Here is a 17,241-nt window from a genome sequence, read left to right as displayed (position 1 = left end):
TTTGTACCATCATGGTAAAGGGGGTTATTTTCAACCTGGTCTGTAATATATTGGTTAAGAGTTCTGTTTCTACATTCCCAGTGCTGGTAAGCTGCCTCTAATTTTCTTTTCCATTTGCACAGCTGTTTCATCTGGGTAGTTCTAAGGATGTACTTAAAGATCATGCATCCTGAGTACCAATGGCTGAAAACTTTTACCATGTATTAAAGCCAAATGGTCCGAAAGTAAGATGACAACTAATAGCAGTTATCGTTAGACAGAAATTCCAGCACTTAGGTTACATCATCACATTTACAAATGCCTTAAAACAAACAAACAACTCGTATAATTAAAAACAGTACCTGATTATATGTAACTATGAAGTCTCTTACACTTATGGCATCTAAAAGGCTGTCATTCTTTATTTCTACAGTTATCTCTCCGTGAGTTACTGAGCCCTCTGATGGCCAGTACTGGAAGCACTTCTCCTGCAAAATAGAGAGAGAGTGGTAAGCATTCCTTGATTCATTTTTTTCCAGTTATCTACACCACCATCAACCTCTGATACAGGATGTGACAAAGCCTAATGTGTTCTGGACAGTTTGCAATGAGAAGGCTAAAGCTCATGAACATAGTAATAAAACATTTCTGTAACAGAAGGCATTAAGATGAAAAGGGAACAGAAGGCATAGCTGATAAATGCTGCTTTATAAATAGACTAGAAGAAAGTAGTAACTCTTACTATCAGTGCAGGGTTGTTAAAAACACACAACAGAAAAACACAACAGAAACCATTTAATGGCAAAGAAGTATGAGGTGAACACTGCAGAGCAGGGGGATGCTGTTATCTTCATTAACAAATGACAGAGGATGCAGAAGAGAGGTTCAGAAGCTTACAGAGACATAACAGGGAGGGACGTTTTCAAGAAAGCATTGTCTGGCTCTTCTCAGACCCCAGAGAGCTCTTCCAGAGGTATCCATATCAAGTGTCCCTAAGAGTTGTGCTTTTAAAAGCAAACTGGGCCCTCTGAAAACCATTTCTGTAGCTTAGGTGTTTTTGTCTGACAAATCAAGCAAAAGCAGCAACACTGGCCTATACCTACTAGTGAAGCAAGAGCTCATTTAGAATCATGGAATGGCCTGTGTTGAAAAGGACCACAATGATCATCCAGTTCCAACCCCCTGCTATGTGCAGGGTCGCCAACCAGCAGCCCAGGCTGCCCAGAGCCACATCCAGCCTGGCCTTGAATGCCTACAGGGATGGGGCATCCACAGCCTCCTTGGGCAATCTGTTCAGTGCGTCACCACCCTCTGGGGGAAAAACTTCCTCCAGAAATCTATAGAATCATACACATTTCAGAAAAGGCAACAAATCTTATATTGCTAGAATTTGTAGGCAATCTCCTGTGAAGACTCATATTTATTGCATTTGTCAAATGGAGCCATGAGACACACACCTGCTCCCTCTCCTGCACCTCTGTGAGCATGACAATGGTGTGGCACTTCCACTCCCACACCATCCTCCAGAAATCCTCCACGGTGTGGGGCAGCGGTCCTTGCGTGGCAATGAAGTAATCCTTCTGGCGATAGCCCTGCAGGGAAAGGCCAGGGTGTGTGAATGTCATGGCAGCAGAGACAGAAGTCAGTGGTCGGAGAGAGCAGCACCAGCTACTCTTCAGCTGCTGTCCACACAAGATGTGCTGTTGCACCATATGAGCATCATCCAAATCCTTCACATGCTCTGGGGACACAGAGCCCACCCGATCCTTGCTCACCCCTCCAGCACTGAAATCCACATGTGCAGACATGAGGTGCGAGAACCAACATTCTCAATGCTTTTGTCTATGGGTCACAGCAGTAACACAGAAGCAGCCCCACTGCCATCAGGGGTCTGACACAGGTTCTGCTTTAAAGAGAACCATCAGCTCCTGCCGCTCGCTGTCCTCGTTAGTTCACCTTGTCTCCTCTCAGAAATGAAGATTCATGATCCTCAGTCTTACTTTATGACTTTTTACAGTCATGGCTGAAGAAATGAAGTTCTGCTGTGAGAGCTGAAGGTTTTCACAAGGAGATTATTAACAACTGCGGTCATTACCTTCACTGTGGAATGAACATTAGACTCATTTTTTGAGCTACAGTTCTATTTCCACACTGAAGTGATCACATTGCAGATTATCCACAATCCTCAGTCACTGATGGGCTCTTACTGCTTTAGGATATAATTAATTCTCATATTTTATGAAACTTAAGAGTGGAAAGTGTTGCCCAGGTTCCATCAGGAAGCCAGGAACAAAGCTGGGAATTAATGCAGGTCCCCTCAATAAATGCTAGCTCCCAAACACTATGAGAGCTGTTCTCCATGATAAAAGTGGAGAGGGGGAAGTACATATTTGAGTTAGAAAGCCACACGGTCAGACTGCCTATTAACCTGGATGCAGGCAAGAGAACTGCTGGATGTTTGCTGCTCAGCAAGTCTGGTGCTCTGCCTGCTTTTCTTAGGATTTAATAGAAACCTTAGTTTGTAAATCTAACAACAACAACAACAGGAACGTTTAAATTACACATTTAAACTGGAATTCAGAACACTGAGCAAGGTTAGAAATTCATTTGGGAACTCTCATAAGCCAAGCCCAAACAAAACTAATGCTCTTCATAAGCCAACTTGGCTGAAGCTCTTTAAGAAGACTTGCAAGAAACAGTAAAGTATTTGACTTGTAGCTTAAATACATTGAAAATATTTATACTCACATCTATGAAGGAAGCATTGATGTAGTCTGTGTACTCCTGCCCTCTTTTCATCGACAGAATCACTCTATTAAAATCATCTGGAAGGAAAAAAACCAACAAACATTCACTCTTTTTTATTGCTAACCGTACGTTAACCGTCGCACTATTACACGTGTGGAACAACGACAAGTTGCTTATCTGAAAGCCAGACAAGGTGCCTTAGAGGTCTTACTCAGGATCTGCTGAGTGTGTGGAGGAAGGCAGTAGTTGTTCTGTGGATTCTTTTTGCATTCACACAGGATGCAGCAAGCAAGGCGCAACACTTATGTTCATGTGCAGACATTGCAGCACTGCTCCAGAGGAGGCAAAGAATCGTACAGAAGGTACATTGGTGCAATAGGTGGAATGGCTTAATTATTTCATTCTGTTCTTAAAACTATCTGGTCATGGCATACTTTGTGCAGACACTATAAGGACATCACTCTGTCCCTGACTTATCCAACACAGACACCTTCTGATACGAGGTGCGCTGCCATCAGCATACAGGCATAACTTACACTTACTTATGACAACCTTAGGATAACCACACATTTACAGCACCTGTTTCTATACATACAAAGTCAGTCATCTTACACGGGATAATCTGGATGACTCTAGCTTTCTTCATATTTGCTGGAAGATTGCCAGTCCTCATGTTCTCTTTCATTATTCGAACGTTCGTTAATTTCTGTAATTAAGCGCACAAACAAGGATGAGGATTAATTGAAACAGAAATGGTTTTATCTCATTATATTCCTCATAACCTGCACCCAGGGGATTGCTCATTGGGTCAGACCAGTAGTGCAGTCATAGTTAGCTGACCATTTATGAGCAGTGAGGTGCTGGGACAGCTGCCCAGAGAGGCTGTGGATGCCTCATCCCTGGAGGTGTTCAAGGCCAGGTTGGATGGGGCCCTGGACAGCCTGGGCTGGTATGAGATATGGAGGTTGGTGGCCCTGCATGTGGCGGGGGTGGGGTTGGAGATTCATGATCCCTTCCAGCCTGGGCCATTCTGTGATTCTGTGAAAGCCGCTTTGCTGCCCTGTCTGTGCAAATGTAATCATGAGAATAATAGAAAAGACCACTAAGATCATCGTGTCCAACCAGCAGATCCACATGCCCAGCGTGACCCAGCAGTCTGCTCACTCACACGCTCTTCTCAAGTTCTACATCACTGCCCTTTTTAGAACCTCCACTTCCCCCATCACTGATACGCACACTGAACTCGTAGGTGCTCACATTCATTCCGTTCCTACTAGCAATCTTTATTTTATTAACAACCCTTTTTTAGCCTATTAGAACTCTGTGACACACCGTCAGGCATGAGAAGGCTGCATGAGCTCAGGGGCTGCTGAACACCAAATAATCTCATTGGGCTCCATGTACCTGTGCCTTTGCTGCTGCAGTGACCAATACCCTCTATTTACTCAGTGATGAGACTGCATGCAGGACACAGAAGACGAGCACTGCGTTTGCCCCACCAATCTGTAATAGCAGAGCTTACACACATGCATGGTTGTGCCAAATGACCCGACAGCAACCAGATGCTTCTGCTGGGGGGATTTGCCAGGTAACCACCACAGTGACAGGGCTGTGTTTCAGCAGCTATTTAACATAACTTCAGTTTACACTGATTTTAATTTAATTTGCAAACTGGAAGCAGTTTTTCAGGCAGCTTTCTCTATTTGCCAGGTGGTTCGGTTTCAGAAGCACATCCTAATTCCAGCAAAAACCCAACTTCCACCAACAGACCATTAAAAAGAAACTCCCACATCTCAGAAATCACTTTTCAGCTACTCTGTAACACCAGTCCTATACTGGTTAGAACACTCTCCTGTTCCCCACTGTGGATGAGCTCAGTGCCCACGGGCCATCTTAATGCTTTCAGAACACACAGCAGAACTGAACATTGCTCTGTAAGCTTTGTGCAAAGCCTTGCTAGCACAGTGCACAGCAAAAAACAACACTGAGTATCCTAATTTTTTCCAGAATTCCTATGTGTTTCCTTGCTTGTTTCCCTTCAGACCATCATACTTTTGAATTCTGAATGTATCGCTACAACTTACACTTCATTTTCTTCTCCCACTTCCCAATTTCTGATTAAATTAATCCTTTAAAAGTAGAAAAGAAATGCAGTGAACACTGAATTCACTTGACTGAATGACTGAAGTGATTTAATGCTTTACATCTAGAGTAAATATTTTAGTATAGTAAGTAGCACAGAAAAGTTCTGTTTCCTCAGCATAATTAAAGTCTGCTCTAAAAAGCCATCACAAAAATCCAGTATCATTTGTTTCTCTATTAGGGGTTTCTCCACAAAGCGTTTCTTTTTGCCTTTTTCCCCCTGGAAGTTGTGAGTGTTCAGCACAGAATGTGAGAATTCTCCATAATTCACTCTGCCAGCAGCAGTGACTGAGTTAACATTACTGCTGACACGTCAATTAGGTCAATGTAATCCAGCTCCATCCTCCAGCTTTATCTGATCTGGCACCCAGTTCAAGAGCAAAAGAATAATTCCATTTTTCTTTTTATAAGCAAATCAAATGCACAGAGGAAAACGCCCATCAAATGATGTAGGTCTGAATGTGCCCCCATCACTGAGTCCATTGGACCGATTCACGGCAAGCAGAAAATATAACTGGCATTTCAGTTTGGACAGCCCTCTTCTTTTAAGGCTGCACTTGTTCTGCTTCTGAAGTACCTTTCTGTCGTGAATATGTTGACACTTGAAAGTCTCAGAGCAAAGGCTCTTCCTACTTACCTTAAATTCTTCTTCCAGCCCTATTTTGACAAGGTTTGGTGCTGCACTGTGTGATGTTTGTAGATGTTTTTCCAAGGATGACACATCTAGCTCTGTGTCACCATAGAGGTAGTATTCAAGTAAGGCTTGATAAATGAAGGAGTACTGCATCTGGAACAAACAACAGGCATATAAGCATCCCGTGAGGCAATAGAGCAAAACAATCTCATGTCTAGCACTTTCATCTGTCTCATTCAGTCCACGGGCTACTGGTCACCAGCACACACCTAAGGCTAAAACTGAATTCCTGTTACATCATTCACATTCTCTACAATTCCACTCAATCATGCAAGGGGAAAGCCTGAACACACCACAAGATAACGTGCCTCATGGTGTGGTCTTTACTACCAAGGCCTCTATCTCCTTTCCCAATGCTACCTCCCATGGGATGGTTGGGTTAGAATGAACTTTAAAGATCCCCCAGTTCCAATCCCCTGCAGTGGGCAGGGCTGCCACCCTCTAGATCAAAGAGACTTTGTTCCTGTTCGTGTTATGTGTGCAATGGAACAGAGCACGCTCACACACACACCACAGTGGAGATGTACATTATTTGTGTTGATGATGGCTTGAAATGTGGAAATCTGTAATTCCAACCAATGATTACTTACGTCAGTCTGAACCATCTGTGGGCGCTGATTACGTATTCTTGAAACAAACTCAAAAACATCCACTTTCTGCTCAGCATGCATCATGTCTATCATGGCATCTATCACGATAAACGTGCCCGTTCGGCCCACACCAGCGCTTCAAAAGGAAACAAAAGACAAAAGAATCCCTCAGCTGAGCAAGAAAGTCTGCAGGAATCGCTACACCAATGACTGAGGTAGAACTTGTGCTGCTCCCAATGCTAAAATACTCACTGCGAAACACGGCGTTCCATCTTTTATTTTAGTGGTGACAACAACAACAAAGAACTCAACTTTAGCATAAAAAACAGCTCTTCTAACAGTTCAGAAGCTGACTAAAATTATATTACTCAAAGACCATTGGAAAAAACTTGTGCTTGATCTGCTATATTTTTTCTTCTTTTTAGCTCTTTTCCGCACAGTTGCTATTCCACACTGCTTAGATACAGTAACTTGCTATGACTTCACTTTCTAACACTGCTACTCCGATTTGGGGTTTTTGCAGACATCCTCCAAAAGCCACGAGAGGGAGCAAGATTCCCACAAACTACATCACTCCAGCGACTTTCAGTTCTTCCTTTCAGAGGAAAAGGGCATGGCATCCTGTGCTAGGCATTCATAGCTCTCCTTTGACCTTCTGCTAGCTTACTTCATACAGTCACTGCCACAAGGTCCCAAATTATGACACACGTTTCTCCCTCTATCCCCATGTGCCCAAAGATACAGCTCAACTCTCAGCAAGGAAAAACCAGGCTTTAAATAACATCAGGGAGCAAGCAAACAAACAACACCCCACCACCAATCTCTGCCTGTGGCCGTTTCCTACAGCTAAGCCTCCCTTCCCTCTTGCTTCCTTTCACTCACGTGTGACCTCTCCATGTTGCCAACAAGCCCACCATATTCCCACAAAGGCTGCTCACTCTACTGACCCCCATGTTTCCCTTGAAAGCCCCCCTGCTTTTCCCCACATGGCCCCCTCTGAGGCCCCCCTCACTCAGTTATTCCTTAGGATGACTGGGTGGTATTCTTCTAAAAGCTCACTGAAAAAAAAAAGCATGGTTACTCACTGTCGATGAGTTTCCCTTTCCTTTTCCCAACAATTCAATAGTGTCATATCCTGGCCATGACGGAAATCAAGTGTCACCTTCCTCACTTGTCACCTCGAGCACATGCTGAAGCTCTGCACTATTGCCCAGCCCACATCATGGCATCACTGTGCTGTGCTGGACTGGCTGATTGAAATCTCTGAAGATTTTAATGAGATATTTTACACTTATCTCTATTTTGGCTCAACTTCTGTTGATTAAGTTAAGCACAGAATTTCCTGCTTGTGCAAACATAATGCTTAAACCCAGCACTGGTCTCCACAGAACATCACTGCAAAAGGGTTTCCCAAAGGAAAGGCTGTATGGCACTACTAAAAATCTCACTCCTTCCATGAGTTCTCCTCAAGACTCCGCATGAGGGAGAAGACAAATTCTCCTCTATAGAGAAAACCAAGAACCAAAAGCTGGGCCAGGCAGGACAAACAGACTGCTTTCAACAGCACGCAGTGATTTTCCAGTGTCCTCCGAATATCCAACAAATGCAACAGAAAAGAAAGAAATATCACTCTACAATCATTGCCTTGAAAGCAAAACCCAGAAAGACAAAGCTGCTCTTCTTCTCTTTTTACTACAACCTCAGTATAATAATTGTTCCTAAAAAGACACTTCTTGCACAGTTGTAACACTGCAGTTGCTCCAGAGATTATAATCTTCTAAATCTCATTTTTTTTTTAATTGTGGTTTCATTAACATCCAATTTCAAACACTTTTCAGAAACTTTGAATGCAACAAGTTCATGTGTTGGCAACTGAAGGAGTGGGAGTATGTTCTGCATCGGTATGTGGCACATTTCTTACATTGCAGCATTTAAATCTCCTAAATGCAAGCCTTTATTTCAAGATTTCTTGGCATTTAACAATTTACATAGCAAACTAATTTTGTTGTGGGAAAAGTGGAGGATGAATTCTCAGAGGAGCAGTTAACGGCGAAGGTCACAGATTTGTAATGACGGGGCTGTATTCTGACAAAGGACATATTTATACCAAAGATCACTCACAGATCAAGTGAAACCTTCTGTTTGAATATTAAAGTGACAGCAAAGACTGATCTTTGGAATTGTTCTTATCCCCAGCTCTAAGAAAGCTTAGCATAGTATTAACTCTTATATACACACACAAACTTTACAGCCTGTTAACAGAAAATCCATCTTTAGCCTCCATACTCTGCCCCCAAACGCCAGGCCAGACAAGCAGAACGGCCTGAAGAACGCCAACCTACCTGCAGTGAACCACAATTGGCCCAGCAAGGGCAGGATTCAACGCTTTGACTTTCTTCAGGAATTTCAGCATCCCAATAGGTGTGAAAGGCACCCCGAAATCAGGCCAGCTGGTGAAGTGGAGCTGCGTCACGAGCCTCAGCGCCTTACAGCCATCGTGGAGCTGCAGGGAATACATGGGCTCTGAGTTTGACTTTCATTCTCCACTCAGATGTAGAAACAAACTCTCAGGATTATTTATGACTTGCATTCCTGCAACACCTGGATCCTGACCTCACAGCATACATTCCATATAAACATCCGTTACCACATATCCTTATAACGCACCTTGGCAGAGAAAAGGAGAGATCCCAAAATAGTGTACGTGAAGAACGAGATTCACAATTTATGGTAACAATAGATCAAATCTCAAGTCCTTTTTCTGTTATAAAATCTTCGCGACTCTCCTTTTAGCAGCTTCACAGGAAACTCAGAAAATGTGATCTAAATATGCAGGCTCTGCACTGCCATGAGGTGCCAAATGCCAGCTTTTGCAAAGCGTTTTATTAAGAAAAGGAGAAAGATGGGGACAAACTCTTTGGATCAGTGGGTATTCTGTAGTGCTTCACAAAGCCTGCGTTGAGTATTAGCACTCTGTATCACACATGAGAAGTGAAATTGAAGTATTACTATAAGGCTGTGCACAGCTTATCACCTCTCACTAGACATACTGGCTGAAATTAACATTATGGTTGAACATGATGACTACAATCTGCATCAGATTATCAGTGCATTAGCAGCAGCACAGCTTTTCCTTTAAGGAGCAAGATCTACAGGAACTCGTAGCCATGCAAGGCGACACGCTGTGTATGCGTACGTAGCCATCATCACTGCGTGCCCTTCTCCTGTGATCCAAGGAGTTGGCACTCTGCTCCTGTTCTCCCTCCCTGACAATCCAAATGAGAGACTTTCTGTGGCACCTGACTACATAGAATGGCCTGGGTTGAAAAGGATCACAACGATCATCTGGTTTCAACCCCCTGCTACGTGCAGGGTCACCAACCACCAGACCAGGCTGCCCAGAGCCACAACTAGCCTGGCCTTGAATGCCTCCAAGGATGGGGCATCCACAGCCTCCTTGGGCAACAACAACATCAAGCAGAGCCTTCTGCAATTCATCAATCAGCTGCAGACACAAGGTGTACTGTCCCCCCAGCACCCACCACCAGGGCCAGGCCTGGCACTGCACCCTTCTTGATTTGCAAACACATTTAACTGATCTTCCTTACTTCTTTCAAGCAGATATTGGACTTTGCAACCACTTGCTTGAAAAATTCAAACATGAATGGAACACAAGGATTGTGTCTTACCGACTGGACACAGAACTTGCGAATGGTGTAGTCCACAAGCACAATGCAGTCGTCCACTGACACACGGATGTTCCCATAAGTCCAGCACCCTTGGTCAGGCCAGTACTGGTAACATTTATCCTGCACAAACACACAGTGCATTTTATAATGCTGAGCCTGACTCCATTGCTGGTCACATATAGAACAAGGAAGTTACTTGAAAACAGCATACATAAGTAAGCATAAGAGTATGTGGAGCTGATAATCTGACAGAAGACAGCTTTAACACTTCGCCAGTGCTACTGATGATTAAATTTATGCACAGAAGGGTGTGAATATAGCTTAGAAACATTTTTTTAACTATCCAAATCCGAACAGTATGGGAGAAGGGCTTTCTGGTGATAGAGAGGGAACTTGATGTCTTGACCCTTTAATTTTAAGTGCTAGGTGTTCTTGGTGAGAAATGTGAGGGTGTCCTCATGTAGGAGTCAGCAGGAACATCAAGTTTTAACAGTTCTGGCTGCAAGAATGTGCCTTTGGCTATAGGCTATGCAGGACAGCATTATTTATCACATTTCTTCCTTGAGATCTACTTGTACAAATTCACATTTTTAGAAATTAAAGTCACATTTATTAGCAGACACTCATATGTGCTAAGAAGGGCTAGAAAAGAAAGCAGATGCTGAGCAGCCCCAGCTGCTTCTGGAGCACACCTCCACACATTCTCAGTTTACCTCTTTCCTTTCTTTCAAGTTTGTTAACATGACGATAACTGCAGACTTCTGCTCCCATATCATCCTCCAGAAGTCATTGACTGTTTCTTGCTTGGGTCCTGCACACAGAACACAGACCTGGTCAAGAGATGTGGCAGAGCGCTTACAACACATTCCTTAACAAGCAAAACAATAATAATTAAAAAAAAAAGCAACAAAACAACTTATTTCTTTTTACCCAATTAGTTTTCCTCACCCAGCTCCCCCAGATGAGATAAAAGAAGAGAGGCAAAGTGGAAGTGGTGGAAGCAAGTCTCCAAGCTGAGAGCAGTACTCATGGGTGGAAAAGCAGTGGCTTCCCCCATGCTCACCTTCCTTTCATTTACACTCTAGCCTTTAAAGCTCACTTCACATTTGACCAACATCTGCACCTGAAAATAACCCTCAGAACACTTCTAAAATTAAGTACTTTTAGCCACAACATGCACAAAATAGAGAGATGAGAGTAAATCAATTACCTTGTGCAGCTATAAATTTATTCTTTTCTTTATAACCCTGAGGAAATAAATATCACAGTTAAAAAATGAAATGCCAACGTGTGCTAGCATAAAAATACCTATTTAATATTAGTTTACAGGCAAAGTTAGCAGTTTGGCTAGCAGAGAAAAACTGAACTTACGTCTATATACGATGCATTAATGTAGTCTGAAGGTGGGACTCCATCTACTTGGGTCAAAATGACTCTGGAATGATCATCTGGAAGAAAAAGCATTAGGAGAACATTTGCATTTGAATCACCTGCACTCGGTTTCGTCCTTGCAAACATCAGGACAGGCCCAGCATCAGCTGTCTCCCAAAACAGGGGCTGCACACCAATTGGCTCAGAGGGGCTCTGATCAGCTCCAGGCAAACCCACCGACAACACGGATGGGTTTTGGTGACGTCCTCCTCCTGCTGCCAGAGCCTGGAACGGCATAAGCTGCAAGGGACAGCAGCTGTTTAAGGTTTGTGGCTGTGAGACCTGCAGCTGGAGGAGGAGCGCAGTGTGTACTGTTTCCAGCACTCATTAAGACACTTCCCCCCACAGAAGCGCCGTTCTCACACTTGAGGGTTACCAGGACTGCATCTCTGCAACAGCTGAAGCCCAAACTGCACTGCGCTGTCTCACCCAACACTAACCTGAAATATCAGTTTGATGCACTGTCATTTGGTAGAACACCAGCTGCTAAGGCTTTCTTAGAGTTACATAAAAGCATTGTGTAAAATGATCAACTGCTAGAGACACACCATGGCAAAACTAACAGGTTTGACACAGAGATATGAAGAACATCTGCAACCAATGAAATTATGAATACCATCAGCACACTCAATGCCAGACAGACAGCTCAGGGCCTGGCTTAGAGGGAAGGGTAACATCTTACATGGGAGGATGTTAGGATATCTGTTCTTCTCCCTGTTTTCTTCCTTATTTGCCATTTCAAATGTTCCCTGCACGTATCCAGGTGTTAAAGACTGAAAAAAAAAGACAGATACAAAGAGTCAGTGTGTTATATCAGCTAAGGGCTGACTGCACGTGGCACAAATCTGCATTTATACATAATGCCTCTCAGCAAACAGAATCAAACGTATTTGACTTCTTTCAAAAATAACTTCCATTACTCTAAAACAGGACGCCGTGCCCTGGCAGATTGCACATCGGAAAACGAGTTCAGCAGTTTTGAGAAATAAGTAATTTTTCCACCAGCGATCGCAGTTATTTAGAAGACTGTTGCAATCTGAGCTGCTGCTTTAAGATGCCATCTGCCACCATGATTCACAGCACCACGACCCAGCCCCGCCGATGCACCGCTCTGCTCCAGGAGCTACTTTTAGCAAGAGCAGTTGGTTAATAACAGGAACAGAGTTTGATAGTTAATAGCTCAGTTCTGAGAACGTTAAATACCAAATATCTTTCCAAGATCTACAGGTGAGGACCTGACCCTGGCAGTAAGGGAGGAAAGAAGCAGTGGTTCCTTTCTGTTGAAGCTCACTGCAAGAGCACAAGTCAAATTTCTGCTTGTAATCAGTGAGATCTCAGACTGCAGATAAATTTAGTCCTGCTTAAAGAAAAAAAAGTCTTGCAGAGCAATCAAATGAAGAAAAGAAATGGAGAGGGTGAGGATGAAAGCAAGGAGGAGCCCGAGGTGGGACTGCTACACCTCCATGGGCAGAGCTGCTGAGCTGCACCTGTCAAGAGGTCATGCGAGAGGGATGCTATGGGAGGGGCCCACGGCAAAGCAAGGAATGCTGCTCATTTGGAGACGTGGGTTTGTGTCCCCTATGCACTGAGACGCCCTGCTCACAGCCAAAGGTGTAAACGTGACTGGAGCTTCTTCAAGGTTCTTCTACTGAACATCTAGAACAGTGTTAAGGTGTTGGGTAAAGCCACCACTGTCTGGGAGTCAGAACTGCCTTCTCCCACCCATCATCTTCCTCCTCCACTTCCCCCAAACCTGCTCCATCTGCTCTGAATCATAAAGAGGAAAGGAAAATTGGGAAATGACTGTATTTTAAGAGGCATCCTAAAGAAACTGCCCCTGCCTGCCTGCCAGAAAGCACTGTTCAGTATTTATCCTTAGGAACAAATTGGTGCCGCCAGGTTAAAAAGGAGGAAAGGGGCAGAGGGGAAGGAAGGCCTTCACCACCACCACCACCACCACAGAAAGAACAGCAACTCGCATTCGTGGTTTCTTTTTCCAACATCACTTAAACTTGTGAAGGTAAGTAAGAGAAAGAAGAGATAAGGTTAAAACAAGAGCTAGGACTTAAAAAAAATGAAAGCTACTTTCGGTAAGCTGCTTAATTCCTTATTTGATCGAAACCAGCATCTTTGCTAATTAAACTCATCAAAATACATTTATAATTTAAAGAAAACCAACACAGCTCCCTGCCCCTTCCCCACGTGCTGAAGGAGACCCCCACCTCACCGCTCCCACCCACCCATCCCCAGAGCAGAGGATGTGATTCACCACAGCCTCGCTGCACTGTGGCCGCTCCATCCCCCACGAGGAGCTGACGAGTCAGGGTGGCACTGGGTCAGCTGCCACAGCACAGCCTTATCTGCTTCCCCTCCCACTTCCGTGAAGCAACGGAGGGCTACGGCCTATCCCAACATCAGTGCATTTCCTCAGCTTTCCACCATGCAAAGCACAGGGACGTCTGACAGCAAAATTAAAATTTCACTAGGAAATTCTGTTCAAAAAAACCTTCCTTTCATCAATCTGAAGACTGAGGCAATGAGCAGGCCATCATACACGCTTATTTTGCCCTACGGACAAGAAGCAGAGACAAGGCTCATCTGGGAGGCCCATGCTGGAAGGAATACATTTGGGTTTTGGCACTGTTTGTTGCTCTGTTTTGCTGTGAAGAAGAATGCTCTCCCTAGTGCCCCATTTTCAACAAAAAATGAAGAAGTTGCTACTTTGGTTAGTGTACAATGCAGCATGTGCAATTGAGGGTAACTTAGGCTTTAAGTGTAAAACAGAAAGCACTGCCATCACAATGAGGACCACAACTCTAAGAGAACCATCCATCCTATCCACACAAGGGTGGACAGCGATAGGACAAGGGGGAATGGTTTTACACTGAGACGGGGAGGTTTAGGTTGGATATGAGGAAGAAGTTTTTCCCCCAGAGGGTGGTGACGCACTGAACAGGTTGCCCAAGGAGGCTGTGGGTGCCCCATCCCTGCAGGCATTCAAGGCCAGGCTGGATGTGGCTCTGGGCAGCCTGGTCTGCTGGTTGGCGACCCTGCACATAGCAGGGGGTTGGAACTGGATGAGCATTGTGGTCCTTTTCAACCCAGGCCATTCTGTGATTCTATCAATTGTTGTGTGTCTCGCTTGATTTTCCTTTTCTCAGAAACCCCCTGCGCCCAGCTTCTCTGTGTGGTCAGTGCCAGCTCAAAGGAGTGCCAAAACACCAATTTCAGCCCAAACCTACTTCAAATCTACAATGGAGACCAGGTACTCGTGCTCCCCAAACCACCAGAGCAGGTCTCGGCACCGCTGGGCACTGCTGCCGGGACAGGGCTGAATTTGGGCCCTTCTGTCTCCACTGGGTTCTGAGGGGCACACAGGTTCTCACCCACAAGAGCAACCACAGGCAATACAAGGGGAAATACCAAGCAGATGCTACATGCCATCACCCTCATCCACCTGCAGTCCTGCTCTATGGATGCCTGTTCACTTATGGGCACTGGTGCACGGCCTTCAGATACGGAACCTGTGTGCAGGCAAGCTCACTCACTCACAGCACAGTGCAGAAAGCAATCCAAGCAGAGCAGGTTTTAAAATGAAAACATATTGCTTGTTTCAATCCTGACTGGGGAACATATTAATCAGGAGAGTGAAGATTCACAAGCGTGCATCTTGTCAAATGAGTTTTCGCATTCATTTTGTCGACTTCGATAAATACCTCCGCAACCCTCTCCCTCTCGCAAGGAAAAGAAATTATATCTTTTAAATATATCGTCAAATAAATCACAGCTATAAATATGCTACCAATTAAGAAGGTAACATAACAGACTGTCTAATCAACGCATGCATTGGCTTTGAGGACTCTTTATTTGACATTTAAGCTACTGCTCTGTGCGACTTGCTTCTGCTGCGATGGTAAGTGAAGAGAAATAGTGAAAGTTTGGAAAAGGCCCCTGAAGTTGTGGGAGTGCAGTTCTATGTCTGTCCACGGGCACCAGCTCTGCAGCAGCTCACCTCAGGCTCTGGATAAGACTCATCACCACAACCACACGCAGCTGAAGTTGGGTTGAGTGCAGGAAACAAAATCCCCTTTCTGACCAAAGCAGCGCTTCGAAGAAAAACCCTCACAGTTGAGACACTCAATGGAAATGCTAGGGCACCCAGCCCTACAAAGAGGGAAGTGATGGGATGATAGAGTGTAGAAGGTCAAATCACCAGAAAACCCCCAAACCTCATTAGGGTGATACTAAGGCCACTCTCTCCTCCTACCTTAAGTACTTCCCATAGAGGTGAAGCACTCGCTTGTAAAAAAAATGTTCCTTCCACCAAAAAAATGAAAAATCAATGCTAAAGATATTCCACTTTCCTCCCCTCCAGCTTTCAGGCAAACACTAAAGATCTTTAAGTGCCAGTGAGTGGCAAAGAGCCCACACATTGCACATATGGCATTGCGGTGTCACACAGCTGTTAACCTTCCAGATGACTCCCAGAAAAAGAGATACTACACATGACAGCAGCAGCAGGCATGCAGAGGTGTATGAGCACTAAGGGAGGTGAGCACTGGGCTGGAACATCTCCCTGTCCAAATGCCTCAAGCAACCTAACACAAACAGTAGTTCTGCCTCAGAACTGACCCAGCTTAAGTGAAAGAGTGTTAAAGGATGGCAAACTGTACTAGGACACTCACATAACACGTGCTAAGGCTCTGAGACATAAGCATCACACACACAGCGTTTTAACAAATGGGTTTTGATTTGCCCCCTATTTTTCATATGCTGCTCTTCACTCCAAATCTGAGCACTTACATTAAACTCTTCCCGGAACAGTTTCCCTTCATCTGCTGATCGTATCCTTATTTCCTCTTCAAGATTTTCTACTGGAATAGGGAAATACTTCTTGGGGCCCGAAGGAGACCTGCTGAGCAGCATCACCCTTTGCTGTTCTGTCAGTTCAAGGAAAAGCAATGTTAAAACCACGTTCAGAACATAGCGATAAATTATTTAAAATGGCAAATTTGTCTGCTGAAAGATGCCAAAATGCACTTCTCAAATGAAACTCCAATTAGTTATAAAGCTGATCTTAAATGAAATAAAAAAAAACAAACCACAAGCCAAATGACTTCTTCAGGAATGCACTAGGCTCAAGTGGAACCGCTGTTGGTAAAAACAATGGTTTCTGCACCTACATCAGATAAAGAGGCAACTGAGCTTTGTTTACAGAAGGAGAAGGTTCCCTTCCTCCTGCTGAGGAGCACTGCAGAAGCCAAGAGCTGCTCTGCAGCACAGCAGGGACCAGAGGGACCGTGTTTGGCTTTTATTACCTGCCAGAACCCCAGCACGGGGCAGGTTCTTGCTTGGCCTTGGCAAGCCAGGCAAGGTGCTCAGGGTAGGCCAGCCTGCAAAAGCAGCACAGGGCCAGGATTGGGATCTCTGCTGTCACCCTCATCTTACAGCCACAAGAACCAGCCTGGGCCCCAGGGACTCAAGCATTTGTCTCTCAATAGGGCTGGGAGATGAGGAGGAGTTAAGACCCTGCTTCACTAAGACAACAAGTTTCACTTGAAACCAGCAGCAAGCACAAAACTGGATGATCTCCCACACGCTCCCTGCACACAGCAGGGGGGTTGAAACTAGATGATCACTACGGTCCTTTTCAACCCAGGCTGTTCTATGATCCTATGATATGCTGGCAACGCTGGTACGACTTCCAGCAGCCAGGCTCCAACACAGCCATACCAGCAGGTCAGGGCCCCGCATGGCCAGGGCACAGGAAGCTCCCAGCAGGTTGCCATGGGCTCATGCACAGCAGCCGGCACGGAGCAGGAAGTCTGGGCTACGTATATTTAGCAGCCTGATTTTCTCTCTGACTGTCGTGTTACTTTTTTAATCAACTCTTCCATTCAGATGTAGCATCATGGAGTTGACTGAAAGCACCAAAATAATTCTCTCACATTTTTTTTTTTCCCCTTTG

General features: G+C 44.7%; 1 protein-coding gene across 10 annotated transcripts in view; it reads right to left on the bottom strand.

Annotated features, from left to right (window-relative positions):
• PTPRE (protein tyrosine phosphatase, receptor type E) overlaps positions 1 to 17,241 on the bottom strand; it is an 82,143-nt gene that overhangs the window by 8,995 nt on the left and 55,907 nt on the right. For all 10 annotated transcript variants that reach the window (XM_046943133.1, XM_046943136.1, XM_046943134.1 and 7 more), the window contains 13 exons: positions 16,077 to 16,213; positions 11,956 to 12,046; positions 11,214 to 11,290; positions 11,053 to 11,089; positions 10,556 to 10,653; positions 9,843 to 9,962; positions 8,496 to 8,656; positions 6,154 to 6,289; positions 5,507 to 5,656; positions 3,340 to 3,433; positions 2,728 to 2,804; positions 1,437 to 1,571; positions 342 to 467 (listed from right to left, as the gene is read on the bottom strand). In XM_046943133.1, the coding sequence (XP_046799089.1) occupies positions 342 to 467; positions 1,437 to 1,571; positions 2,728 to 2,804; positions 3,340 to 3,433; positions 5,507 to 5,656; positions 6,154 to 6,289; positions 8,496 to 8,656; positions 9,843 to 9,962; positions 10,556 to 10,653; positions 11,053 to 11,089; positions 11,214 to 11,290; positions 11,956 to 12,046; positions 16,077 to 16,213 (1,439 nt within the window). The remainder of the gene's footprint in view (positions 1 to 341; positions 468 to 1,436; positions 1,572 to 2,727; positions 2,805 to 3,339; positions 3,434 to 5,506; positions 5,657 to 6,153; positions 6,290 to 8,495; positions 8,657 to 9,842; positions 9,963 to 10,555; positions 10,654 to 11,052; positions 11,090 to 11,213; positions 11,291 to 11,955; positions 12,047 to 16,076; positions 16,214 to 17,241) is intronic.

The sequence above is a fragment of the Gallus gallus genome, chromosome 6 (genome assembly GCF_016699485.2).
Source record: "Gallus gallus isolate bGalGal1 chromosome 6, bGalGal1.mat.broiler.GRCg7b, whole genome shotgun sequence".
NCBI classification, from domain to species: Eukaryota; Metazoa; Chordata; class Aves; order Galliformes; family Phasianidae; genus Gallus; species Gallus gallus.
The sequence above is the reverse complement of the archived record's forward strand: the minus strand, read 5'-3'. Positions and strand labels throughout refer to the sequence as shown.